The sequence below is a fragment of the Scyliorhinus torazame genome, chromosome 8 (assembly GCF_047496885.1).
Source record: "Scyliorhinus torazame isolate Kashiwa2021f chromosome 8, sScyTor2.1, whole genome shotgun sequence".
NCBI lineage: Eukaryota > Metazoa > Chordata > Chondrichthyes > Carcharhiniformes > Scyliorhinidae > Scyliorhinus > Scyliorhinus torazame.
In genome coordinates, this window is record NC_092714.1 from 153,974,266 (window position 1) to 154,001,121 (window position 26,856).

At 48.8% G+C, this 26,856-nt stretch overlaps 1 protein-coding gene across 2 annotated transcripts in view; it reads left to right on the forward strand.

Moving 5' to 3' along the window:
• The first annotated feature begins 69 nt into the window (after window positions 1-69).
• The window catches only part of LOC140428204 (diamine acetyltransferase 1-like), a 51,285-nt gene continuing 24,498 nt past the window's right edge, over window positions 70-26,856 (forward strand). The window contains exons 1-3 of one of the 2 annotated variants that reach the window (XM_072514391.1): window positions 71-346; window positions 24,885-24,936; window positions 25,024-25,107. In XM_072514391.1, the coding sequence (XP_072370492.1) occupies window positions 281-346; window positions 24,885-24,936; window positions 25,024-25,107 (202 nt within the window). In that variant the 5' untranslated portion in view covers window positions 71-280. Of the gene's footprint in view, window positions 347-24,884; window positions 24,937-25,023; window positions 25,108-26,856 lie in introns of both variants that reach the window. The other variant, XM_072514392.1, reaches the window with a different exon arrangement.

The following is a 26,856-nucleotide window of genomic DNA, read 5'->3' on the forward strand; positions in this document are numbered from 1 at the left end:
TGTCAGTGGGAGGGGGGGGGAGTTTGTTAGTGTGTGTGTGCGTGTGGGGGGAGGAGCAGGATTTGCGACACTGACTTGTTTATAAGCGGCGGAGCGGAGAGCCGACTCAGATCTGGAGCGGCACCGCGAGTGATACAGACACCGGGAGTGGAGCTCAGACCGGGAGTGACACCGGGAGTGATCCCAGGCTGACTCGCGGGACACGGATGAAGAAAACCCGTTTCTTATTTGACAAATACCGGGGTCTGTACAGAAAGGGAAAGAAGAGCAAGAGGCGAAAATGGTCAATTACACTGTGCGGCCGGCTACTCCCCGGGACTGCGCCGACATCCTCCGCCTCATCAAGGTGAGTACCTCCCTGAGCTGGATCCCCCTCTGCCTCACCCGCCTAGAATGCGGGTATTCGGCCCGTCCTGACTGTGCTAGCTCACTGCGGAAGTAACTCTCGCAGGCAGTGTATTCCAAGCCCTCGCCACTCACTGAGTATACAACACTTTATCCTCATGTGGTGCTTGGTTCACTTTGCCCCAGTTTTATCGTTTTTCAATCTACAATGTCTGAGAATGAGATGAAATGAAAATCGCTTATTGTCACAAGTAGGCTTCAAATGAAGTTACTGTGAAAAGCCCCTAGTCGCTACATTCTGGCGCCTGTTCGGGAAGGCTGGTACGGGAATTGAACCATGCTGCTGGCCTGCCTTGGTCTGCTTTCAAAGCCAGTGATGTAGCCCTGTGCTAAATGCACTGAAGGGCAGATTGGAGTGAGGTATTCAAAGAGAATTGGATCATTATCTGGGAGGAAAGATTTGCATGGACCACAGGGGAAAAGGCACAGAGACTGTAACCTGGCAGGGGGAGAAGAGAGACTTTGATCTAGTTCATCAACAGATAAAGAAAGACAGAAAATAAACATCAATGGGAGGGAGGTGGGTCAGGGACGTATCCCAAGGTAGTGGGGAAGAGCATGAGACCCAATCATGGAGAGGGAAGCTCATTCTCTGTGACAGACCAAGGCTGTCAATTATGTTGATTATAATTTATCCATAATCTCAGTCTGCAGATTGCAAACATCCTGTGTGTAGTTTTATGTTCAAAGGTATATGATGTTCAAAAAATATTTGTTGTGCTAGTTGAAGTAAATTTTGCATTTATATACTGCATTTCATAACCTCAAGACATCCCAAACTACATCACGAGTGCTGCCTTCTGCCCCAAACCTCGCTGTCATCAGGTTAATTGTGTCAGAGAACAAATTGACTGCACGTTAAGGTAACTATTTATCACATGCCATCATGTTCTGGAGTGACTTTGAAATGGTTACCATACTTTAGTGTGCAGTTTATTATGTCAAGGTGGAGAGAGAGACACATTGTTAGTGTGTGTGGAGTTGAGAAATGTTCAAGAGTTGCACAATTTGTACAGTGCAGCAAAATAGGCTTTGCTGTACATGTACAGGAATTGAGCAACTGGTCATTGCTGGTGTTTTTGTTACACACAAGCCTCCTTGCACCTTTATCAGCGTAATCTTTTCACCCTTTCTCCTCATCTGGCTTTCTCTTAAGTCTCATCTCTGCTACTCACATTAACTGTGTGTTGGTTGTGAAACACTTTGAGACACATCGCCTGTATAAATACACATTCTATTTTAGACTTAGTTATTTGCTGTAACGGGCCAGAGAAACGCCGCGACAGGCGCGAATCGCGCCACGCCACCTTGACGCCGGGATGCGATTCTCCGCAGAGTGAAAAATCGGCACCACCGGCGCAGATGGCGCCGGGGGCCGCTCTACAGGGGCCCTCCCGGTGATTCTCCACCCGGGATGGGCCGAGCGCCCGTAACAAAAAACCCGGGTCCTGCCGGCGCTGTTCTAACCTGGTCTTACCTGGCGGGACCTCGGCGTGGTCTGGGGGCAGCCTGTGGGGGGAAGGGGGGTGGGGGTCCGGCCCCGGGGGGTGGCCCCGCTGTGGCCTGCCCCGAGACTGGGGCCCACCAATCAGCGGGCCGGCCTCTCAGGCTGGGGGCCTCCTTTCTTCTGCACCGGAACCTGTAACCCTATGCTATGTTGCGTCAGGGCCGGCGCGGAGAAGGGAGCCACTGCGCATGCGCACAGTGGCACCAGTGCGCATGCGCACATTGGCGCCGGTGCCACTGCGCATGCGCGGACCCCGTGATGCCCAGTTGATGCTGGAATCAGCAGTTAGAGCAGTGTGGGTCGCTCCAGTGCTGTTGCTGATCCTGAGGCCATGTTGACACTGTCGGGAAACGCGACGGCGTTTACGACGGCGTCAACACTTAGCCTCAGGATCAGAGAATCCCGCCCACTGTTCCTGTGTTGTATCATCCTGGAGTGAGGCTTGATGGAATTTAAAAACTCAATAAAATATCTGGAATTAAAAGTCTAACGATGACCATGAAACAAACCATTGTCGATTGTCATTAAAAACCCATCTGGTTCACTTCTTTTAGGGCAGTAAACCTGCCGTCCTTACCTGGTCTGGTCTACATGTGACTCCAAATCAACAGCAATGTGGTTGACTCTTAAATGCCCTATGAAATGGCCGAGCAAGACGCTCAGTTGTACTCGACCGCTCCAAAAGGATGAAACCAGATGGACCACCCGCCATCGACCTTGGCACCGGAAACGTCAACGGCAAACCCAGCTCTGTTAACCTTGAAAAGTCCTCCTTCCCAGCATTGCATTGGATTGGATTTTGGATTTGTTTATTGTCACGTGTACCGAGGTACAGTGAAAAGTATTTTTCTGCGTGCAGCTCAAATAGGTCATTTAGTACTTGAAAAGAAAATACATAATAGGGCAACACAAGGTACACAATGTAAATACATAGGCACCGGCAACGGGTGAAGCATACAGGAGTGTAGTATTAATCAGATCAGTCCATAAGAGGGTCATTTTAGGAGTCTGATAATAGCGGGGAAGAAGCTGTTTTTGAATATGTTGGTGCATGTTCCCAGACTTTTGTATCTCCTGCATGATGGAAGAAGTTGGAAGAGTGAGGGTGGGAGGTGTCTTTGATTATGCTGCCTGCTTTCCCCAGGCAGCGGGAGGTGTAGATGGAATCAATGGATGGGAAGCGGGTTCGTGTGATGGATGGGCTGTGTTCACGACTCTCTGATGTTTCTTGCTGTCTTGGGCCGAGCAGTTGCCATACCAGGCTGTGATGCAGCCCAATAAGATGCTTTCTATGGTGCACCTGTAAAAATTGGTAAGAGTCAGTGTGGACATGCCGAATTTCCTGAGTTTCCTGAGGAAGTATAGGTGCTGTTGTGCTTTCTTGGTCGTAGCATTGACGTAGGTGGACCAGGACAGATTGTTGGTGATGTGTACACCTAGCAGCTTGAAGCTGTCAACCATCTGCACCTCGGCCCCGTTGATGCAGACAGGGGTGTGTACAGTACTTTGCTTCCTGAAGTCAGTGGCCAGCTCTTTAATTTTGCTGGCATTGAGGGAGAGAATGTTGTCGTTACACCACTCCACTAGGTTCTCAATCTCCCTCCTGTATTCTGACTCATCATTATTTGCGATCCAACACACTACAGTCATCAGCAAACTTGTAGATGGAGTTGGAGCCAAATTTTGCCATGCAGTCGTGTGTGTACAGGGATTATAGTTGGGGGCTACGTACGCAGCCTTGCGGGGCCCCGGAATTGAGGACTATCGTGGAGGAGGTGTTGTTGTTTATTCTTATTGATTGTGGTCTCTGGGTCAGAAAGTCAGGGATGTGTTTGCAGAGTGAGGAGCCAAGTCCTAGGTTTTGGAGCTTTGATATGAGCTTGGCTTGGAATATGGTGTTGAAGGCAGAGCTGTAGTCAATAAAGTGGAGTCTGATGTAGGAGTCCTTGTTGTCAAGATGCTCCAGGGATGGGTGTAGGACAAGGGAGATGGTGTCTGCTGTGGACCGGTTGCGGAGGTATGCGAATTGCTGTGGATCTTGGCATTCTGGGAGTAAGGAGTTGATGTGTCTCATGACAAACTTCTCGAAGCACTTCATTATAATCGATGTCAGGGCCATGGACGGTAGTCATTGAGGCATGTTGCCTGGTTCTGCTTTGGCACCGGTATGATGGTGGTCTTCTTGAAGCAGGTGGGGACCTCGGAACAGAGTAGGGAGTGGTTGAAGATGTCCGCGAACAAATCTGCCAGCTGGTCCACATAGGATCTGAGTGCATGGCCAGGGACCCCGTCTGGACCTGTCACCTTCCGACGATTCACTTTCAGAAAGGCCGATCTGACTTTGGAAGCTGTGACGGTGGGTATGGGAGTGTCCGGCGCTGCTGGGGCACTCAACAGTGGATTGATGGTTTCCGGCTCGAACCGAGCATAGAATGCATTGAGTTCATCGGGGAGGGGTGTGCTGCTGCCGGAGATACTGCTCGGCTTCGCTTTATAGCCCGCTATGTTGTTTAGTCCTTGCCACAACTGGCAAGAGTCTGTAACGCTAGTCTGTGACTCTAACTTGGTCTGATATTGTCTTTAGGCATCTCGGATGACTTAGCGGAGGTCTGGATTTCTTGTGTAGGTCAGGGTCGCCTGACAAATGCCTCAGACCTGGTCTTCGGTAGAAGTCAATTTCCTGATTTAAGCCATGGTTTCCGATTGAGGAATGTACGTCATCCACACATTTGTTGACAAAGTCTGTGACGGTGGTGACATGCTTGTTTAGGTTGGTTGCTGAGTTCTTAAATATAGACCAGTCCACTGACTCCAAGCAGTCATGTAGGAGCCCTTCTGTTTCCTTGGACCAGCACTGCACGACCTTCTTAACCCGATTCTAGTATTCTGCATGCTGGGTGAAGGAGCACCGTCTTATGGTCTGATTTTACAAAGTGTGGTCGGAGGATGGAACAGTAGGCGCCCTTGATTTTTGTGTAGCAGTGGTCGAGAGTGGTGTCGCCCCTGGTGGGACAGGAGATGTATTGGAGATCTGGGGGCGTGTGCCAAAATTGAGAGAGGTGTCTCATAGACTAGTCAAGCAACAGCCTGATATAGTCACACTCATGGAATCATACCTTACAGACAATGTCCCAGACACCACTATCACAATTCTTGGGTATGTCCTGTACCACTGACAGGACAGAACCAGCATAGGTGTTGGCACAGTGGTATATAGCTGGGAGCGAGTTGACCTGGGAGTCCCGAACATCAACTCTGGACCCCATGAAGTCTCATTGCACCAGGACAAACAAGGAAACCTCCTGCTGGTTGCCACATACCGTCCCCCCTCAGCTGATGAATCAGTACTTCTCCACGTTAAAATCACTGAGGGGGCAAGGGCGTAGGATGTACTCTGGGTGGGGACTTCCATGTCCATCACCAAGAGTGGCTCGGTCTGCCAGGTCCTCAAGGACATAGCTGCTAGACTGGGACTGCGACAGGTGGTGAGGAAACCAACAAGAGGGGGAAAAACTTACTTTACCTCATCCTCATCAAGTTTCCTGCTGCAGGTGCATCTATCTATGACAGTATCGTAAGAAGTCTTACAACACCAGGTTAAAGTCCAACAGGTTTGTTTCAAACACTAGCTTTCGGAGCACTGCTCCTTCCTCAGGTGAAGGATCTTCCTCACCTGAGGAAGGAGCAGCGCTCTGAAAGCTAGTGTTTGAAACAAACCTGTTGGGCTTTAACCTGGTGTTGTAGGACTTCTTACTGTGCTCATCCTAGTCCAATGCCGGCATCTCCACATCATGTATGATAGTATCAGTAGAAGTGACCATGGTACAGTCCTTGTGGAGACGAAGTCCCGTTTTCTCAGTGAGGATACCATCTATCGTGTTGTGTGGTACTACCAATGTGCGAAATGTGATAGATCTGGTCAAAGTCTAACAGCTCAAAACTGGGTATCTGCAGCCCTGCCACATTCAGCTGCAAATGATGGTAGACAATTTGTGGAAGAGGCTCCACAAATATCCCTGTCCTCAACGATGGAGCAGCCCAGCACATCTGTGAAATTCACAATAATCTTCAGCCAGAAGTGCTGAGTGGATGATCCAGCTTGGCCTCTCCGGAAATCAGTCATCAGCCAATTTAATTCACTGTATGTGATATCAGGAAACGACTGAAGGCACTGGATACTGCAAAATCTATGGGCCCTGACAATATTCCAGCAATAGTGCTGAAAATGTGTGCTCAAAAACTGGCTGTGCCCTTGGTGTTGCTCTCTTTGGTTGTTTCTAAACATGGCGGTCAAGATGGTCGCCTTCCTTAATTCCAATTACGTTTGCTTTAGAGTCGCCAGGTATCTTTCGATACCGCCATAATGTTCAAACCCGAATACTGATCAAAGAGTCGGTACACCAGTTAGTTAGTTCAAAGTCAAGACTATTTATTAACATACACAGCAATATTTACTCATGCACAAAATACTACAAACTAAACTATCACTACTGCTAAAGCCTATACTTAGCTTTGAGCGCCCACTCAGTCAGAGGAACAATGGCCATTGTTCGGTTCTGAGGCTGCTGGGGTCGAAGTGGTAGAGGGGAACAGCTAAGGTCGTCCGTCTGGTAGCGAGTGTTGACCTTGGACTTACTTGCTTCTGTTGTAGCTGGTGGAAGGGTCTCTCCGCTGTGAGAGCCGATTCCAAGAGAGCGATTTTCTGTTGGGGTCTTCTTCTTATACCCGAAGGGGGCTTTGCACGCTTTTGGGCGGGCCTTGAACTTGGCCCCAATCAATTGTATTGATCACTCGTATTGATCTTGACCAATAAAGGTTGGGTGTCCTGATGGCTGGGCGTGTCCTAGGTGGCCGTTGACCTGGCTTTGTTTTCTGCTTTCGGTTTGGGGAACTGGCGCCGCAAGGTCTGGGGCCAGATCAGTTACTTAAGTATCTTCCTTTGTTCCCGGAGATGGGCCATCCATATGCTAATGGACCTACAGTTTCAGTCTCGCCTGGGAGCTGTTTCTCCAGTATGCAGATGTCGTCTTTAAAATCTTTCCTACTTCGAGACTGTGAAGAAAACAACTTTACAACTCTTTCGATAAAAATAACTTCGTCTTTATTGACCAAAGCCTGCAGGCAGTATGGCTACAGGTTAGAGAGAGAGAGAGCAGTTAAAGCAAAACTGCTCATTCCTTCTCAAGCTCGCAAAGACATGGAGAAAACGTTCAATATTCATACAAAAGCTGTATCATTTTACAAAAACAGACCTTGTTCAAAAATGTAATCAGTAGTGCGAGATCAGTAGTAAGGAATCAATACAGTCATAACTTCTGACCAAACATGTTGTCATGGAAAGACCCTGATTCGGCTTATTTGCAGTATTTTGTCTTTAGAGGGTTTAAGACGTGGTCCTATTTTGCTTTTACCTCTGCCCTCATGATGCCTTGACGCAGATGGACCTAGGTCATGAGGAGGTTGTGTTATTAGGACATTCCTAGATCATGACTTTGTTATCAGGTTTTACTCGGCACTATTTTCCCTCTTCTGGCCTTGTATGATACGATTATGTGGATTCTTAGCTTTGACTAGTTTGTCAGGGTCTGGTCTTGGCAATAGCTGACACAGCTTTCTTATACATGGTTACATAAGTTGGCTATTTTTCCCATCATGCTATTGCTGAGTTTGTACACTTTCACACAGACAGGCTCTGTGCCTGCTTGCTTCCTTAACATTGTCCATTTTTCCCTGTAATCTTTGCAAATGTCCATTTTGTATTCTGGAAGTGGCCATCCCAGATGGCTACAGTCCCTCCTTGTGATCCTCAATGCGAAGCGTGAAGGATCAAATTACTGCGTCGTCTTTGTTCTCCTCCTAAGTCGGGCACCCATAAGCACTTGATAGGCTCTACACTGCTCTGTCCTATGAATTGCAACTTTTACCTAAATTATTTTATGTACATACATCATTATAAGATTCTACGGGGCGCTATAACATTCAGGCATGCACTACAAAATAAAAAAACTGGAACCTCTAACTGTTCTTAACTAAACTATCCTCAATCAATCAAAATAATTTACAACATTTAAACTCTACAATAGCAGCAACACAGGTCTCTCGAGCTTGGCAGTCAAGCACAGAGTTTTACATTTCTTTATTCAAACAAAACGAACACACACAAAAAAACGGATGTACTTTAATTCACTTAAAGGGGATGGGGGCCTGTTGAAGTCCGAAAATAGGGGATCTGAAGGTGTATACCGGGGTGCGGGAGGCTTTCCTTCGCCATTTCCTGAGTCTAAGGGTCTGGATGACACTGCAGAGTATCACCAGTACTAACAGTGCTTCCACAATGTAGGACAGGGAATACCAGGTGATGAACTTGTCACACCAGGTCGGTGTATCGGTGACTATCTCGGGGTTTAGTGTATGGTAGGGGTGGGAAACATTCACGGCCTGTGTGGTAGGGGTCAGGGGGGTAGCGTCCGCGCGCAACTGGAGGGATCCCGCTAAGATCCAACTGTAGAGCATGATGGTTGTCGTCATCTTTCCTTCTTTCTGTCTTTTCTTCTCCTGAGGTTCCCGAGTTCTATGAACACAAGCATAATTTCTGTTATTATCTTGTTTAAGATCTCGTATGTCTGTCTGTCTGTCCTTTATTGCCAATCACCCATTATAATTGGTCACCATCTGACTCCCTCTTTTTTTTTGTATACCAAATATTTGGGACAAGACATCCGAGAAAAATACTGACACAGTGCGAGCCGGCCCGCAGCCTGTGTAATCTACCATCCCAGTGTTTGAGGATGTAAATAGCATCTGGAAGCAACCTGCCATAAAGAAACAAAAGAGGTTTGAAGTTAAAGAGCCAAAATGCGGTGCGTATGGGCCGCAGCAGGTAAGAATGGGTGGAATCCCCGGGCAGGATGGTGACCAGTGCCGTAGGTGCTCTACCCGAGCTTAGCTGACCAGAGGGGGGTCCTCAGGCAGGGCGGGGACCAGTGCCGTTTCTCCACTGCCTGAGCGACCGGCAAGAACAGAACGAATATGTGGTCGTCGTGGGGGCTACCTCCCGTGATTACCTTCAAATCAGGAGAGTAGCAATGATTCGTTGTCTGCGAACAAACTTGTTCCATTAACTGCCAGTGGGCTTTAAAAGAGTGGTGGTCTGGGGCCATGAGAACTTTAAATTGACAAACATGGGAGTCAGACTCTATGTCATCATCTTCACCCGGCTGCCATACTCTTGACTGGAGTAGGTTTGCTAAAGCTGCTTGGGGCGAATTGGGGTCCATCTCATCATTCCGGATGAGCCTGAATGAATTGTCTTGGTGCCAGAATCTTGTGTCGAGGTTGGAGCTGCAAGGGTTCAATCCGTAATCGTTGGGCGGTGGGTCTGGGTCAGGGGCTTTAATGTATGTTATCTCGAAGGGGTCGCTGGAATCATGTTCGGTGTCGCTGGGAGTGGGGCCTGGTGCAGGGGTGTAATCGTAACGTGGTGTGCTGGGGCTGTCATCATCGCTATCGCTGTCGCCGCTGGATGAAGGAAGGGAGAGGCGGAGTCGTGCTTCTGGGGGTGGAGTCGGAGTTCTGTGTGAGGACGGGCTGGATGGGTTGGGGGAGGGGAGGAATACGTCATTCGTGGGCGGGGCGTGCTCATCTGCTGCTGCAAGAGAGATGTGGTGTGAATGGATGTTCTGCGAGCCATAAGCCTTAAGCTGGTTTATGTGGAACCACGCAGACTTGCCATTCGGAATGGTGATCTTATACACAGAGGGGCTGACTTTATCTGAGATGGAATACGATCCAGAAAGTTTGGAGGAAAGGAATGAACTGGGGTTGTATAGGGATAGCATCACTTGCTGCCCTACGACAAACTCGGTGGTGTGTACCGTTTTATCAAAGCAAGCTTTGCTTTGTTTCTTGCGGGTTCCAAGTCTAACAACTGCTGCAAGCTGGGCAGCCTTCACATTCTCTATAACCTGTTGAACTGCTTTCTCATGCATGAGGGCGGTGACTGTGGGGCCAGCCAAATCCAGTCCTAATAAATATTCTGTCCCTTTCATGGGGCGTTCGGTCATGAGGGTGTGGGGGGTGTATCCTGTGGACGTGGATACTGTGTTTCGAATGAACATTAATGCAAATGGGAGAACTGTGTCCCAGGTGTGTTGCACCATTTTTCTGAGGGTGGCTTTTAGAGTTCTGTTCATCCTCTCTACAATGCCGCTTGATTGGGGTGGTATGCTATATGAAACTTTTGCTTTATTCCGAAAATTGTGAGGACGTTTTTCATCACTCGTCCTGTAAAATGGGAGCCTTAATAGAACATAGAACATTACAGCGCAGTACAGGCCCTTCGGCCGGACTCTATACTGCGTGGGAGGCCCCATCTTGTAAATGGGTTAGGATTTTAGCTGTCGTTTTGGCAATGTTTGTTCTGGATGGAAAAACTTCCACCCATTTTGTGAAGGTGTCGATGAGCACCAACACATACTTAAAACCATTTTTGCAGGGGGGTAGGAGTCCTATATAATCGATTTGCAGGACTTCCGTTGACGGCGGGCGGGGGGCAGCCGCACATTGGAGGGCTCCCGTTCAGAACGGCATTTTCGGGGAGTAACGCCCGGTCCTAGGGCCAGCGACGGCAGTAAAAGTCGGGAGATAGCGCAAGGAGAAGAAGGATGTCAGAAAACACCATAGAAACGGCCGGGAAAAAAGCGGCTGAAAGTCTGTTGGAATGGGGAAAGGTCACCGCGGGGTCAACAAAGAAAATGGAGGCTGGAGCACCAGGGGAGGCCGCAGTGCTTACGGCTGAAGAACTAACTAAGGTGGTGGCTGAGGAATTCCAAAAGCAGTTGGCACAGATTGAGAAATGTATGGAGATGGTGAGGAAGGAGATGCGGGAGGTTTTGAATGTGCTGGTGGCGGAGGCGGTTTCCCCGGTGAAGACAGCAGTGGCGAGCGCAGTGGCGGAGGTGCAAGAGCAAGGGGAGGCGCTGAAGGAAGTGGAGGAGACGGTATTGCAGCACGGTGATCAACTTGCGTCGATGGGGAAGGAGATGCGGAAGGTGATGGACATGAACAAGAAGCTGCGAGGAAAAATGGAAGATCTGGAAAACAGATCCAGGCGACAGAATTTGAGGGTCGTGGGGCTGCCCGAAGGAGTTGAAGGACCGAAGCCGACTGACTATTTTGCCGCGATGCTGGCAAAACTACTGGGGGAGGGGGAGGACCCCTCCCAATATGAACTGGATCGGGCTCATCGGTCGTGGAGGCCTGTACCAAAGGCGAGTGAGCGTCCAAGGGCAGTGACTCTGTGCTTCCGCAGGTACAGTGTGAAGGAGAAGGTCCTGAGCTGGGCCAAGCAGAAGCGGGTGGTGCAGTGGGCTGGAGCTGGTATACGTGTATACCAGGACTTTACAGTGGAGCTGGCGAGGAGGCGGGCTGCCTTCAACCGGGTGAAGAGGGCACTGTACATTGGCAAGGTGCAGTGTGGCATTGTATATCCAGCGAAGCTGAGGGTGACTTACAAGCTCAGGGACTTTTATCTTGGGACGGCGGAAGCAGCGGAGGAGTTTGCAAAGGCAGAAGGACTGTGGCAGAACTGACAAATTGAGGAATGGCCATGTGCCGATGTAACCTCATGACTGTATTTTCTTCTTTTTTTTTTGTATCACTGCGTGCGGGTGTAGGGGCTAAAGGAGCCAATGTTGCATATATTTGGACAAGGGAAGGGACGGGACTTTCATTCGCAAGGAGGGCTCTTTGGGGTGTAGGTGGATATGCGGGGTTTGTGTGCTAAAAGGGGATCTTTGGGCTTTCCTAGGGCCGGGCAAGGGGGAAAGGGACCCGGGCGGGGGCCACCACGCTGGCCGGTTTAAGCCGGCCAGTGAACGGGAGTGCGGTGGGGGGAGGGGCTGCGGCCATCGGAGCCTGACAGAACAGGGTCCGAGTGGTCTAGCCGGGGTGGAAAGTTGGGGGGAGGGAACCGAGGTTGGGGGAGGGAACCGAGGTTGGGAGGAGGAGTTCTATAAGAGGCAGTGGACGGGAGGAGCTGGAGACTTGGGGGGGGGGGGGGTACAACTCTGGGGTATCATGTACGGTACTCTCTCAGAGGCTGGATGGCGTTGGTGGGGGGGGTGGGGGTGGAGAGCCGTGTAGATTAAGGGTGACTACAGGTAATCCCTGATTCCTTTTTGTCATTTGTTTATGTAAACATGCGGGTTGAGGTTTGGGGGTTGGTGGGCGGATGGGATTGTTGTTATTATGGGGATTGACATATCTTGTTGATTATTGTGTATTGTTGATGGGTGTAAATGTGGGAGAAAACGTGAAAAAGGAGGAGAATAAAAAAATAAATAATCGTTTTGCAAATTCGTCCAGGGGTGGGTGTGACTTAGCTGAGCCTTTTTTACATATCTGTCCGGATTGTTCTGGGCACAGATTAAGCAATTCTCAATGTAATGAATGAGTAACATTGGCTTTTAAATCAGGCCACCAGCAGAGAGGTCTGAGGTGGGCTAGCGTGGGTTCAATGCCCTGGTGTCCATGATTGTCATGGAGCTGACAAATAATTTGATTCCTGTCCTGGCTGGGAACTACATAAATGCCGTCTTTTAGAATCACACCGTCATGTGTGGTTATCGCGTTTTTGAACTTATCATAAGGGGCTGGGAAGTTGCCTTTTAAAACTTGCCTGAGCTGCTCGTCTTCCTTTTGAGCCTTTGCCAAATCTTGAATGTTGGTCTGTGAGACCTGAACCGCGTGTACTGGGGCGCTTTCGGGGAGGTTCCAAAAGTGACCATGTCTGGAACCTGCTTTCGCTAGGGTGTCTGCTTTAACGTTACCAGTGGGGGGTAGAACAATGATGACTGCGAACTTTGATGATTCCATATTTATGGTCTTTGGCCGTTTTTAGGATATGCTGGAGTAATGGGGCTGAGGTAGGGGCTTTCTGTCTGCGGAAACGAATCCTCTAGTTTCCCACAGGGGTAGGAATTCTGTTAAACGGTTGCAGACATATAAACTGTCCGAATATATGTCGGCTGGGGTCGGAAACGAGTCGGGGTGCTTTGTACGCTATGGCTGTCAGTTCTGCTGCCTGCGAGCCTAAATGCCCTGGCAATTTTAACGAAATCTCTTCTAGGGCGCGTCCCTGCGCGTCCTCTACATAAATGGCACAACCGGTAATTCTTTTCCCATTTAAAACTGTGGAGGAGCCATCCACATAGATTCTAAGGGGTGCGCATGTGTCTGTGGGCTGGGGTCTCTGGGGTGTAGTACCTGCTTTCCTGGGGGTTGACTTTGGTATAAAGGGTCTTGTATTATGCTTTATGGTGATGATCTGACACTCATGTGGGGTACCTGCACATTGTAAGTTATCGGCTAGGAAAGTGTGGGTCTTGGTTCTCTTAATCGTGATGTCCCGTCCCTGTAAAAGAAGGGTCCAACGGGCTGCTCGGATTTGGCTGACTGTGCCATCCTTAAGTCTACCATCTAGTAGTACCTTTGTTGGGGTGTGTTCAGTGAGAATGATGATGGGTGGACGGGGCACATCGGGTGCTGGCGAAGAAGCCCCAGGCAAATGAGCCGCCAAGGGCGATGGTGGTGAGGTTCCACCGGTTCACGGACAGAGAGTGGGTCCTGAGATGGGCCAAGAAGGAGCAGAGCAGTAAGTGGGACAATGCAGAGATCCGAATATACCCGGAATGGAGCACGGAGGTTGCAAAGCGGAGAGCGGGTTTCAACCGGACCAAAGCGGCGTTGTACCGGAAAGAAGTGAAATTCGGAATGCTGCAGCCAGCGCGACTGTGGGTCACGTACAAGGGCCAACACTATTACTTCGAAACGCCTGAAGAGGCGTGGACCTTTGTACAAGCCGAAAAGTTGGACTCTAACTGAGGGTTTATGAGGGTGGGGGGGATGTTTTGGGGTTTGATGTGTGATGGTTGTTGTATATAGGGGGTCAATCACGCGCAGGAAATTTTACATGGGCTGGGGGAGAGAGACAAGGCCGCGACAGGAGCTGCACCAGAGGGGGCGGAGCGGGCTTTGGAAAGGCGGGAAGGGGAACGAATGAATGCATATGGATTGGGAGACTCCCACGCGGGGAGGTCAATGGGACGGCGGGGGAAGCCGGGGTCAGCAGGCGTCAGCTGACTTACGGGAGTGACATGGGGGGAGCAAAAAAGCTAGACAGGGGTCTAGCGGGGGGGAAGGAGGGGGGGGGGAAATGGTTGCTGCTGCACTGGCCGAAAGGGAATGGGACACAGAAGAGGTGGTCGGGACGGGGGTCCCCCCTCTGGGGGACTGGAGGGTGAGGGAGGCGTGGACACGGGACTGGCCCAGAAAAGGAGATGGCTAGTCAGCGGGGCGTGGGGTGGGGGGGTGTGGTGTGTGAGAGCCCCTCCAATCCAGCTTAACGTGGAACGTGAGGGGCCTGAATGATCCGGTGAAGAGGGCTCGAGTGTTCGCGCACTTAAAGGGACTGAAGGCGGACGTGGCCATGCTCCAAGAGACACACCTGAAGGTGGCGGACCAGTCAGGCTAAGAAAGGGATGGGTAGGACAGGTATTCCACTCGGGACTGGACGCAAAGAATAGAGGGGTGGCAATATTGGTGGGAAAGCGGGTGTCATTTGAGGCCAAGACTATTGTAGCGGACAATGGAGGGCGATATGTAATGGTGAGCGGTAGGCTGCAAGGGATGTGGGTGGTGTTGGTAAACGTATACGCCCCGAACTGGGATGATGCAGGATTCATGAAGCGCATGTTGGGGCGCATTCCGGACCTGGAGATAGGAGGCCTGATAATGGGAGGGGACTTCAATACAGTGTTGGATCCAGCACTGGACCGCTCCAAATCAAGGACTGGAAAGAGGCCGGTGGCGGCCAAGGTACTTAGGGGGTTTATGGATCAGGTGGGGGGAGTGGACCCATGGCGGTTTGCAAGGCCGCAGGCCAGGGAATTTTCTTTCTTCTCCCATGTACACAAAGCCTACTCCCGGATAGATTTCTTTGTTCTGGGTAGGGCGCTCATTCCGAGGGTGGAGGGGACGGAGTATTCAGCTGTAGCCGTTTCGGACCATGCCCCGCACTGGGTGGAACTGGAGCTGGGAGAGGAGAGGGACCAACGCCCGTTGTGGCGGCTGGATGTGGGACTGCTGGCGGACGAGGTGGTGTGTGGGAAGGTGAGGGGGTGTATCGAAAGGCACTTGGAGGCCAACGACAACGAGGAGGTGCGGGGGGGGGTGGTATGGGAGGCGTTGAAGGCGGTGATCAGGGGAGTGCTAATTTCCATTAGAGCTCATAAGGAGAAGACAGAGGGTATGGAAAGGGAGAGGTTAGTGGGGGAGATTTTGAGAGTGGACAGGAGATACGCAGAGGCCCCGGAGGAAAGATTACTTGGGGAAATACGACGGCTCCAGACGGAGTTTGACCTGTTGACCACGGAAGGCGGAGGCACAGTGGAGGAAAGCGCAGGGGGCGACCTACGAGTATGGGGAAAAGGCTAGTCGGATGCTGGCACACCAGCTCCGTAAGAGGATGGCAGCGAGGGAAATAGGGGGAGTCAAAGATGGAAGGGGAGCCACGGTTCAGAGTGCGACGAAAATAAACGAGGTATTCAAGGCCTTTTATGAAGAGCTGTACAGATCCCAGCCCCCAGCGGGGGAAGAGGGGATGAGACGATTCCTAGATCAGCTGAGATTCCCGAGGGTGGAGGAGCAAGAGGTGGCTGGTTTGGGGGCACCAATTGCGTTGGAGGAGCTGAGCAAGGGTTTGGGGAGCATGCAGGCGGGGAAGGCCCCGGGACTGGACGGATTCCCGGTGGAGTTCTACAGGAAGTACGCAGACCTGTTGGCCCCGCTACTGGTGAGGACCTTTAATGAGGCAAGAGGGGAGGGGACCCTGCCCCCGACAATGTCGGAAGCGACAATTTCTTTGATCCTAAAGCGGGACAAGGACCCACTGCAATGTGGATCGTACAGGCCGATCTCGCTCCTCAATGTGGATGCAAAGTTGCTGGCAAAAGTGCTGGCCACGAGGATCGAGGACTGTGTCCCGGGGGTAATCCACGAGGCCCAGACGGGATTTGTAAAGGGCAGGCAACTAAACACCAATGTGCGGCGGCTCTTAAACGTGATAATGATGCCATCGGAGGAGGGGGAGGCGGAGATAGTGGCAGCTATGGACGCGGAGAAGGCCTTTGACCGAGTAGAATGGGAGTACCTCTGGGAGGTGCTGCGTAGGTTTGGGTTCGGGGTAGGGTTTATCAATTGGGTTAAGCTCTTTTACAGAGCCCCAATGGCGAGTGTAGTGACGAACCGGCGGAGGTCAGAGTACTTTCGACTGTAACGAGGGACGAGGCAGGGGTGCCCCCTGTCCTCCCTGTTGTTCGCATTGGCGATCAAACCATTGGCCATGTCATTGAGGGAGTCTAATAAATGGAGGGGGGTGGTCCGAGGGGGAGAAGAGCATCGGGTGTCGCTATATGCGGATGACCTGTTGCTGTACGTGGCGGATCCAATGGAGGGGATGGAGGTCATGCAGACTTTAAGGGAGTTTGGGGAGTTTTCGGGCTATAAGCTCAATGTAGGGAAGAGTGAGCTCTTTGTATTACAGGCGGGGGACCAAGAAAGAGGGATAGGGGACCTACCGCTGCGGAGAGCGGAGGGGAGCTTTCGGTATCTGGGGATCCAGATAGCCAGGAGTTGGGGGACCCTACATAAACTGAATCTGACGAGGTTGTTGGAGCAAATGGAGGAGGATTTCAAAAGATGGGACATGTTACCACTCTTGCTGGCGGGTAGAGTGCAGTCGGTCAAAATGGTGGTCCTTCCGAAGTTTCTGTTTGTGTTTCAGAGCCTTCCCATCGTGATCACTAAGGCCTTTTTTAAGAGAGTAGGCAGGTTTGTGTGGGCGATTAAGACCCCGAGAGTAAGGAGAGGGTTCCTGGAACGCAGTAGGGACCGAGGAGGGTTGGCGCTGCCAAACCTGGGGAGCTACTACTGGGCAGCAAATGTGGCGATGATCCGCAAATGGGTTATGGAGGGAGAGGGGGCGGCATGGAAGAGGATGGAGATGGCGTCCTGTAAAGGAATGAGCCTGGGGGCGTTGGTGACGGCACCGCTGCCGCTCTCGCCGACAAAGTATACCACGAGCCCGGTGGTGGCCGCAACGCTAAGGATCTGGGGCCAGTGGAGACGGCACCGGGGTGCAATGGGAGCATCGGTGTGGTCCCCGATCAGGGGTAACCACCGGTTTGTCCCGGGGAAGATAGACGGGGGGTTCCAGAGCTGCCACCGGGTGGGGATTGGAAGAATGGGGGACTTGCTCATCGACGTGACGTTTGCGAGCCTAGGGGCACTGGAGGAGAAGTTTGAGTTACCCCCAGGAAATGCCTTTAGGTATATGCAGGTGAGGGCTTTTGTGAGGCGACAGGTGACGGAATTCCCGTTGCTCCCGGCACAAGAAGTTCAAGATAGGGTGATCTCGGGTGTATGGGTCGGGGAGGGCAAGGTGTCGGAAATACACCAGGAGTTGAAAGAAGAGGGGGAAGCACTGGTAGAAGAGTTGAAGGGTAAATGGGAGGAGTGCTGGGGGAGGAGATCGAGGAAGGTCTGTGGGCTGATGCCCTAGGTAGGGTTAATTCCTCCTCCTCGTGTGCCAGGCTCAGCCTGATACAATTTAAGGTGGTTCACAGAGCGCACTTGACGGGGGCGAGGTTGAGTAGGTTCTTTGGGGTAGAGGACAGATGTGGAAGGTACTCAGGGAGCCCGGCGAACCATGTCCATATGTTTTGGTCATGCCCGGCACTGGAGGGGAGTGGCGGGAGCAATATCTCAGGTGGTGAAAGTCCAGGTCAAGCAAAGCTGGGGCCTAGCAATATTTGGAGTAGTGGACGAACCGGGAGTGCAGGAGGCGAAAGAGGCCGGCATTCTGGCCTTTGCGTCCCTAGTAGCCCGGCGAAGGATCTTGCTAATGTGGAAGGAGGCAAAGCCCCCCCAGCCTGGAGGCCTGGATAAATGCTATGGCTGGGTTCATAAAGTTGGAGAGGATTAAGTTCGCTTTGAGAGGGTCTGCGCAGGGGTTCTACAGGCGGTGGCAACCGTTCCTCGACTATCTCGCGGAGCGTTAGAGGAAGGTCAGCCAGCAGCAGCAGCAACCTTGGGGGGGGGGGTGGGACGTCCTGGGAGGAGGGGGAAAGGGGGGACTGCCTGGGAGGGTGGATGAGCAAGAGATAACATGAAGGGTTGGGGAAACTGGCACGTACGGGTGAGGGCCAGAGTACAAAGCTGTGTAAATATATCATTTTGCCATGTATATATCTTGCTCTGCGCGATTTCTCGGTTTTTCTGTTACGAGGGGGGGGGGGGGAATTATTGTTTGTAAGGGAGAAAAATTGTGTTAAAAACTTTAATAAATATATATATTTTTTTAAAAAGTGAGAATGGTGATGGGGTTGAGTCCTGTGATGTAGGCGAAGTATTGTACTGCCCAAAAAACGGCGAGCCTTTCGCAGGCAGAAAATCCTTGCTCGACTGGATCTAATACGCGTGAGACGTATGCCACGGGGCCTAATCGATCATGTCGTTCCTGGAGGAGCACGGCCTCAATTGCGTACGGAGAAAGTGGATCTGGGACCTGTAATGCGGGGGCTGTGCTGAGGGCTTTTTTTAAAGCATCCACAGCATCCGTGTGCTGTGGAAGCCATTCCCAAGATGCCTGCTGCTTGAGAAGTTGGATAGGGGCGCAGCTTTTGTGGCGAAACCGTCAATATGGTTTCGGCAGTAGCCAACCAGTCCTAGAAATGACCCGAGGGCTGAGACATTATGGGGCGGGGGTAATTTGACGATCGAGTCGATTCCTTTCTGCTCGATCTCGCGTTTGCCATGTGTGATTACTGTTCCTAAGTAAATCACTTTTTCCTTCAAAATCTGGGCCTTCTTAGGGTTCACTTTACAGCCAATTTGTTGTAGGAGTCCTAATAATTTGGCGAGAAGCAAAATGTGCTCTCCCTTTGTATCCGTCTGTAGCCGCAGATCATCTACATATTGGACCAGACAATCGGCTCGGGAAAATTTTGCTAATCCATTTGCCAGCTGTCAGTGGAAAATGGAGGGGGAGATGTGGAAGCCTTGTGGAAGGCACGTCCACGTATATTGCTGTCACTGGAATGTGAATGCAAATTTGCATTGGCACGCTTTATCCTCCTCGCGCTCTTTCACTGTGTCCCCGCCGCTCTCCTCGCGCTCTTTACCCTCAGTCCCCGCCGCCCTCCTCGCGCTCTTTCACTGTGTCCCCGCCGCTCTGTAGCCACGTAAAATGGCTGCGTTCCGATTAATCTGGCCAAAACCCAGTTTAAAATGGCTAACCCGAAAGACTGCTGGGAAAAGCAGCTAAGAAGACACAAGCAGGCAGCTGCAGACAGTATTGCATATTCGGCTCTGGGAAGTTAGCCCAGATCGATACTCAGGGCTATCAACAGCCCATCAACCCAGGTATTTGCAGTTGCATTCAGGACTGTTTGCAGCCCATCTATTCAGACATCCACAGTTAAATCGGCTATCCCCGGGAACAATTGCAACATATTAGCAATTGAATACCGGGCCAGACCTGTCGGCGCCTGCAGTGGCCGAAACAAAGACAGGTGAGCGACCACCCCCCGATCGAGGAATCGCCTCACCATTGGACACATCGACCCCAGAGATTGGGGACAAATCCAATCACTTGGGACTCAGGGTCAAGGGCTGCCCCGGGAGGCGGGAAGCCCCTGGGCCCTATAAAAGTGAGGGGCCAAGTTCAGATCTCTCTCTCTCTCCTCTTCGCAAGAACAGCAACCGGCAACAGTAATTTTGAATCCAGCGATCGCCATCCGGTAGAGACACCTAGCCACCGACCTGTAGCAGCCTTTTGAATCCCGCGGGCCAGATCTGATTGGACAAGCCATTCGTTTCCCTGACCTGGTGGGCTCTTCCTAAGTTAAGTATTGGCCAGTAGTGATAGGTTTATTATATAGAAAGTAGTATTAGGGTATTAATATTGCTTGTTGTATACAATAAATGACCGTTGTTTTAATCCTTACTAAGCGGTGTGCTGTGTTATTAATCATAACCTGAACTTGAACCACGTGGCGGTATCATAAAGATACCTGGCGACTCATGAGCAAAGGTGACGTAATCAGAGCAAATAGACTAAGGTTAAAAAGAGCAACAGCTCTCCTCGGGCTCTTTACCCTCTGACCCCGCCGCTCTCCTTGCGCTCTTTACTCTGCCGCGCTCTTTTCCCCTGTGTCCCCCCGCTCTCCTCGCCATTCACTACTGAGAACATTTATAATTCTGAATTCACCAAATGGTCAAGAGATAGTCTTTTCATGGCAGAGAGAACAGCAGTACACCTACTTTGTCTGGCTTCAGCTCCAACACACTCTGACATCATTACAGTAACATGAGCAGCCAAACATTTCTTAAAGTGACATTCTCATGACACTTCACCGATCAAATCTACTCCCACACGAGGGAAGGGCTCCAACAATGTAGAGGCATGACAAACCGTCTCTCTTCAACAAATAAGTCAAGGCTTGACCAAACCTACCTCGGCGTGCACCGTCACTCAATTCCTCCTATTTTAATAGCTCTAAAGAAAATTGATGCAATATAACAACATTCCAACCTCAAGGAAAAGTCAAAAGGAACCCAGTCCTCCCAGGATACAAATCTACCCAGGGCCAACGATGGAGACTAGCATGGATTCTTAAATTCAAAATAACGAACAAAGTAAAAACCTCCAACTCAAGGCTATCCACAATCCCAGTGAGGACAATTTAGCATGGCCAATCCACCTAGCTTGCACATCTTTTGGGATGTGGGGGCGAAACCAACGCAAACACAGGGAGAATGTGCAAACTCCACACGGACAATGACCCAGAGCTGGGATCAAACCTGGGACCTCGGCGCCGTGAGACCACAGAGCTAACCCACTGCGCTACCGCGCTGCCCTGTGAGGACGTAATTAACTCTACCACCCAACTCTACATTAACCAACCACCATCACTCTGCCATGATCACCTTCATTATAAATGAGATAAGGGGTGTCCAAAGAGCACTTCCTTCCCATAACCACAAGGATTACAGCACATTATAAAAGAAAGGAGTAAAACTGTGCACAGACCATATTTCAGGTAATCGACAGGATAACAGATGACATTCACCCTCGTGCTCACACCTCGCACACCCTCGCACAACAAATAACATAATCACAAAGGAGTAACGTCCAGGGTTATTGAAGAACTGCAGGATAATAACACCATCTATGTTGCTTGAAAAGGCCAAAGCCATGACACGATCATTGAACACTCCTCAGGATCTCTTGATGATACCAACAAATTAAGAACTTTCACTTCCACCATGCAACATCCCCGATACCCGAGCGATCCAGTCTAGACCCCAGCCCGGGGTGTGGGGGGTGACCCGATACGATCGTCCACCTCCAACCCCTCACGCCAATCATCGAGAACAGGGTAATATAGGACCAGTGGTCGGGGGGCCCAACATACTCAGGCCTTGAAGGCCACATACAATGTGCTCCATCAAGTCTAATACACCCAGTCTCGAGATTAAGATTACGAAAACATTACAGCCAATTATCAACCTTAATCAGGGCCCACCTGCCACCTCTTGCCAGGGCCAGGCTCACGGGCATTCATTGTCCGGCCCCTACCTCCTGAACCCGTCAGGTTAGACAACACACTGTGCAGCAGGATCTCAACTAATCAAAGCTGGGCCCTTACCAGAGAAAGTGCTCTATTGAATACAAGGATTCTCTCCTGTGCTTCCCCGTTCTCCCAAGGATATATCGCAGTTCCTCCAAAGTGAGCTTCCCACACCTGCACCACGGAGCTGGGTTCCTCATCTAGAGCAACATTCTCAATGGCAGCCACCTGCAATGGCTCACCAGCAACAAAGTCACTGAAAACTGGGCCCCAGCTCAGCCCACTCTGACTGCCACGGTCAAACAAGGATTTTCTACAATTTATCTCTGCTCCTATTATCGGTGGTATGGTGGCACAGTGGTTAGCACTGCTGCCTCATAGCACTAGGGACCCAGGTCCAATTCCTTAGGTGGAGTTTGCACATTCTCCCCATGTCTGTGTGGGTTTCCTCCGGGTGCTCCATTTCCTCCCACAGTCCATGGTCCTAGGTGGGGTGGACTTTCGAAGGGTCGGTGCAAACTCAGTGGGCCGAATGGCCTCCTACTGCACCGTAGGGATTCTATGATCATCTTCGCAAAACACCAATCAGGATCCTCAGTGACATAGTGAAAGACATATATCCCCAAAAAAAGACAGCTATGGAATGTTCACTGAGATAAAATATAGCATTAAAACATGCGCAGAGTTAGAGCTCGCGCAAAAACACAGCCACTTCCAGCTCACATCATGTGCTTGCTCATATTTTGTTTGATTTAACACTCCTGTGAAGCACCTAAGGACGTTTTGATAACATTAAAGAGAAAATTCAAGTTGTTGTTGTACGACACAGGTTCCCAAACCTGGGAGGCGAGTTGAAGGGGGTGGACGGCACATCAAGATTTCAGGGGCCACCTGGAAATTCCTCAAACCTCTCCAAGTTCGCTGGTAACTTTACAGAAAGAGACTGCCATTTAGTCCATCGTGTCTACACCGGCTCTCCGAATGAACAATTGACTTGGTACCTTTCTCCTGCCTTCTCCCCATAATCCTGCATATTCCTCCTTTTCAGAGCACTGCCAAATTCCCTCTTAAATGCTTCGATTGAACCTGCCTCCACCACACTCTTAGAAAGCGCATTCCTTCCTTAACCACTTATTTTCATATCACTTTTTTTGCTTCTTTTACCAAGTACTTGGAAATCTGTGCCCTCTCGTTCTTGATCCTTTCATGAGTAGGAACTGTTTACCCTGTCTGTCCAGAATACTTCTATCAAATCTCCTCTCGACCTTCTTTTCTCGAAGGAAAACAGTTTTAATTTCGCCAAACTATCTTCATAACTGAAGTTCCTCATCCTTGGGATCATTCTTGTGAACCCTTTCTGCACTTTCTCCAATCTCTTGACATCCTTCCTAAAGTGTGGTACCCAGTCTGGGTTCAATACTCCAATTGAGGTTGAACTATTAGCTTATACAAGTTCAACATGACCTCTTTGGTCTTGTATTCCACACCCCTATTGATAAAGCCTAGGATACTGTTTGCTTTATTTTTTAAAATAAATTTAGAGTGCCCAATTCATTTTTTCCAATTAAGGGGCAATTTAGCGTGGCCAATCCACTTACCCGGCACATCTTTGGGTTGTGGGGGCAAAACCCATGCAAACACAGGGAGAATATGCAAACTCCACACAGACAGTGACCCAGAGCCGGCTGTTTGCTTTATTAACTAAATCTATCCTGCCATCTTCAATTATTTATGCACATATATACCCAGATCCTTCTGCCCCTGCACCTCTTTTATAATTTAACCCTTTATTTTATATTGTCTCCCCGTGCTCTTCCTACCAAAATTAATCACCTCACATTTTTTCGCTTTGAACTTCACCTGACCCCTATCTGCTCATTCCACTTGTCTGTGTCTTTTTGAAGTTCTACACCATCCTCCTAACAGTTCACAATGTTTCCAGGCTTTGTATCACCAGCAAATTTTGAAATTGTGCCATGCGCACCAAGATCTAGGTCACTAATATATATCAGGGAAAGCAAGAGTCCCAACACTGAACCCTGGAGAACTCCATCACAAATCTTCATCTAGCCCGAACACATCCATCAACCAGTACTCTCTGTTTCCCGTCGCTCAGCCAATTTATATATCCATGTTGCCACTGTCCCTTTATTCCATGAGCTGGAACTGTACTCGCACAACTGTTGTGTATCACTGAATTGACTAACTTTAGTAAGTGTAAAATAGTATGGATGTAATGTTTCTCCAATCCGTTCACACCACCTTGCGTCTATGGCCAATGCCTCTGAAATTTCCACCCTCACTTCCCTCAGTATCCTTGGATGCACCTCATCCGGTCCTGGTGCGTTTTCCACTTTTAATACAAAGAGCCTATTCGATATCACCACCTTTTGTAAGCCCCTCCACTGACACAATTACCTATTTTTTCATCATGCCTGCATGATTTCTTCTTCCTTGGCATTTAATGCAACAGCTATGGCCTCTGTCTCCATGTACATTGCCTTTTTTGGTCCCTAATCCTCTTACCACCTAATCCTCTTACCACCCTTATATGCCTGCAGAAGACTTTGGGACTCCCTTTTATGTTGACTGCTGACCTCTTTTCATACTCCCTTTTGCTTCTCTCACTTGCTTTTTCACCTCACCTCAGAACCTTCTATATTCAGCTTGGTTATCCATTGTATTTACTACCTGACAAGCACAGAGTTATTTTCTCCTTTATCTTAATTTCAATCTATTTTGTCATCAAGGAAATCATAGAATCTCTACAGTGCAGAGGAGGCCATTTGGCCCATCGGGTCTGCACTGACCCTCTGAAAGAGCATCCTACCTAGGTCTGGACTCCCCTGCAACCAATACTGCACATATTTTCGGACACTTAAGAGCTCTGGACATGTTTGTCCTGCTTTTTCCCTTTCAAGAAAATGTACCTTGACTATTCCCAACTGTCTCTTCGTTGAAGGTAACCCATTTTTCAGCTACAATCTTTCTTGCTAACCTTTGACTCCAATTTATTTGGCCCAGATCTATTCTTTCTCTATTGAAGTTGGCTTTCCCCAACTTAATTAAACTTAGGAGTTCAATTAGAATAGTGGCAGGCTAGGTATGTGACCGTGGGTTAAATCTATGCTTTTCCCTTCTCATTGTGTAGATAGCTACCCACAAGTCGTTCCTCAAGAATGTCAATCTGAACATAGACCCAGTGTTTTGACTTTCTGAAATACGATAATTGGTTGAGGAGTTGGGGATTAAAGGTTCACCCTTTTCTGGTTATTTCCTAGGAACTTGCAAAATTTGAAGGAATGGAAAATCATGTGAAGTTGACGGAGAAAGGTAAGGAGAATCAAATATAAATCAACTTGCAACCTTTTCCTGAGATTTCTTGATGTGTTGTGAATGTGTCGGTAATTAATTTTGTAGAATTACTTGAAGATGGCTTTGGGGAACGTCCGTTTTACCACTGCCTTCTTGCGGAAGTGCCAGCGGAACATGCTACTCGTGAAGGTAGAAATTACTTTGTTTTGTTTTTTGACACCAACCTGGTAGTTTTGTATTTTTGACGTGGCCTTTGTTGATCTGTTTGAATAAATCCATAAAGGAAGCATGATTTTTTTCTTATAAACCCTGGTGTGAAGCATGTACTAACAAAAAGGCTTCAAGAAAATTTGTGTCGGCGACTCTATTGAATGCACTGTTTCTCTACACTCATGTTGGCTACAGGTGATCTTGTGAAGGTTATCACTCTAACATTGTTTCCAAAAGGATTCACAGCTGCTGCATATCAAACTGGTACTTAGTTTATCCAGTGAGAGATGGTTCTTTTCTTATTAACAAAATGTCTTTCCCTTTCAGAGATGTGCACAAAGGAAAATTGTTTGGTTAACTAGTTGAGAGGTTATTAATTTTGTGAATGCACTCATAGACCAGAAGAGATAAGCACAATTGATTGTATCCTGACCGTTCCTAGTAAAGACATTAATTTTCTTTTGTAAACATGTTTGGGCTTTTCATATTGGTCTTAAGTCGGCATCTGGATTCAGTTTCCATGGAAACATTGAAGGCCTTGTTGGGTTTACAAGCCTGCTGCTGGATTAAGGAAACTGAATTTAACAACAATGACTGCAGAATTCCAACTTCTCAACCTGTTTTAAGACCAATCTGAAAGCAACTTTGTGTAGCAGCAGAAGATTTGTGTAAAGGTTTGAGCTTGCTATATAATTGAGCATTTGTTCTTGTAATCAAGTCAAGTTGATTTGGTTCAAGGAATGAGCTGGATGCATTGAATTTACTAAAATGTAACATTTACCTTTTTTAATATCTGGTTCTTATTTTTAAAAAAAATATATTTTTATTATCTGGTTCTTATTTTTAATAATGTTGAATGTATTCTCTCTTAATTTATCCCCAATCTTCAGGTTACAGTCTTTAGCTTCGCCATGTACATGGCCGTAGGCGTGTACATTGGTAGGCGGGCTGGTAACTGAAAGATCCATTAAACATTAGATGATCTTGATAATGGAGGTAAGGCCCAGAAAGACATGCTACTTGCAACATTTTTTTTTAAAAGAGGAAGAAGGATCATACAAGCATGGTAGATCAGAACTTGTTACATGAAATTTCCGTTCCAAAAGTGCTCTTGGCAAAAGTTTACAATAAGGTATTCAGCCTTTTGTGAAAATCATGTAAAGTGGCTATTTTACATGTTTTACCAGAAGGTGAGGGACTCTGTGATTAGCAAAATCAGAACTGATTTGAGGTGGACCCGTGGCATCCTTCTGATCTGCCGTGTTAAAACCAACACATTAGTTCAATGATAGTTTTGAATACTTGTTTAAATAATGAATAGTTCAATTCGTGGTGACACAGTATGTATTGAATCTTTTTTTTGTTGGGCATGTGCGTGCCTGACCTACACTTGTTACAGGTTTTGAGCTGGTGTTCAGGAGCTGGTCACCATATTGATAAATGTCTGCTGAGGTGCTAAAAACATTCATTCTGTCTGTTGTTTAGTAGTTTCTAAGCATATAGATTTTAAAAAGATGATAGGAGTACAACAGTATAGTGGTAATGTTACAAGTTAGTAAGTGAGAAACCTGTGCTAATAATACAAAGGACACAAGTTCAAATCCCAACACAGCATTTTGAGAAATTGAATACAGTTCAATAAAATCTGGATTTTTTTTTTTAGAAAATATTTTATTGAGGCATTTATAATTTAACAATTTTAAACATCAGGTTTCAACAAGAACAAAA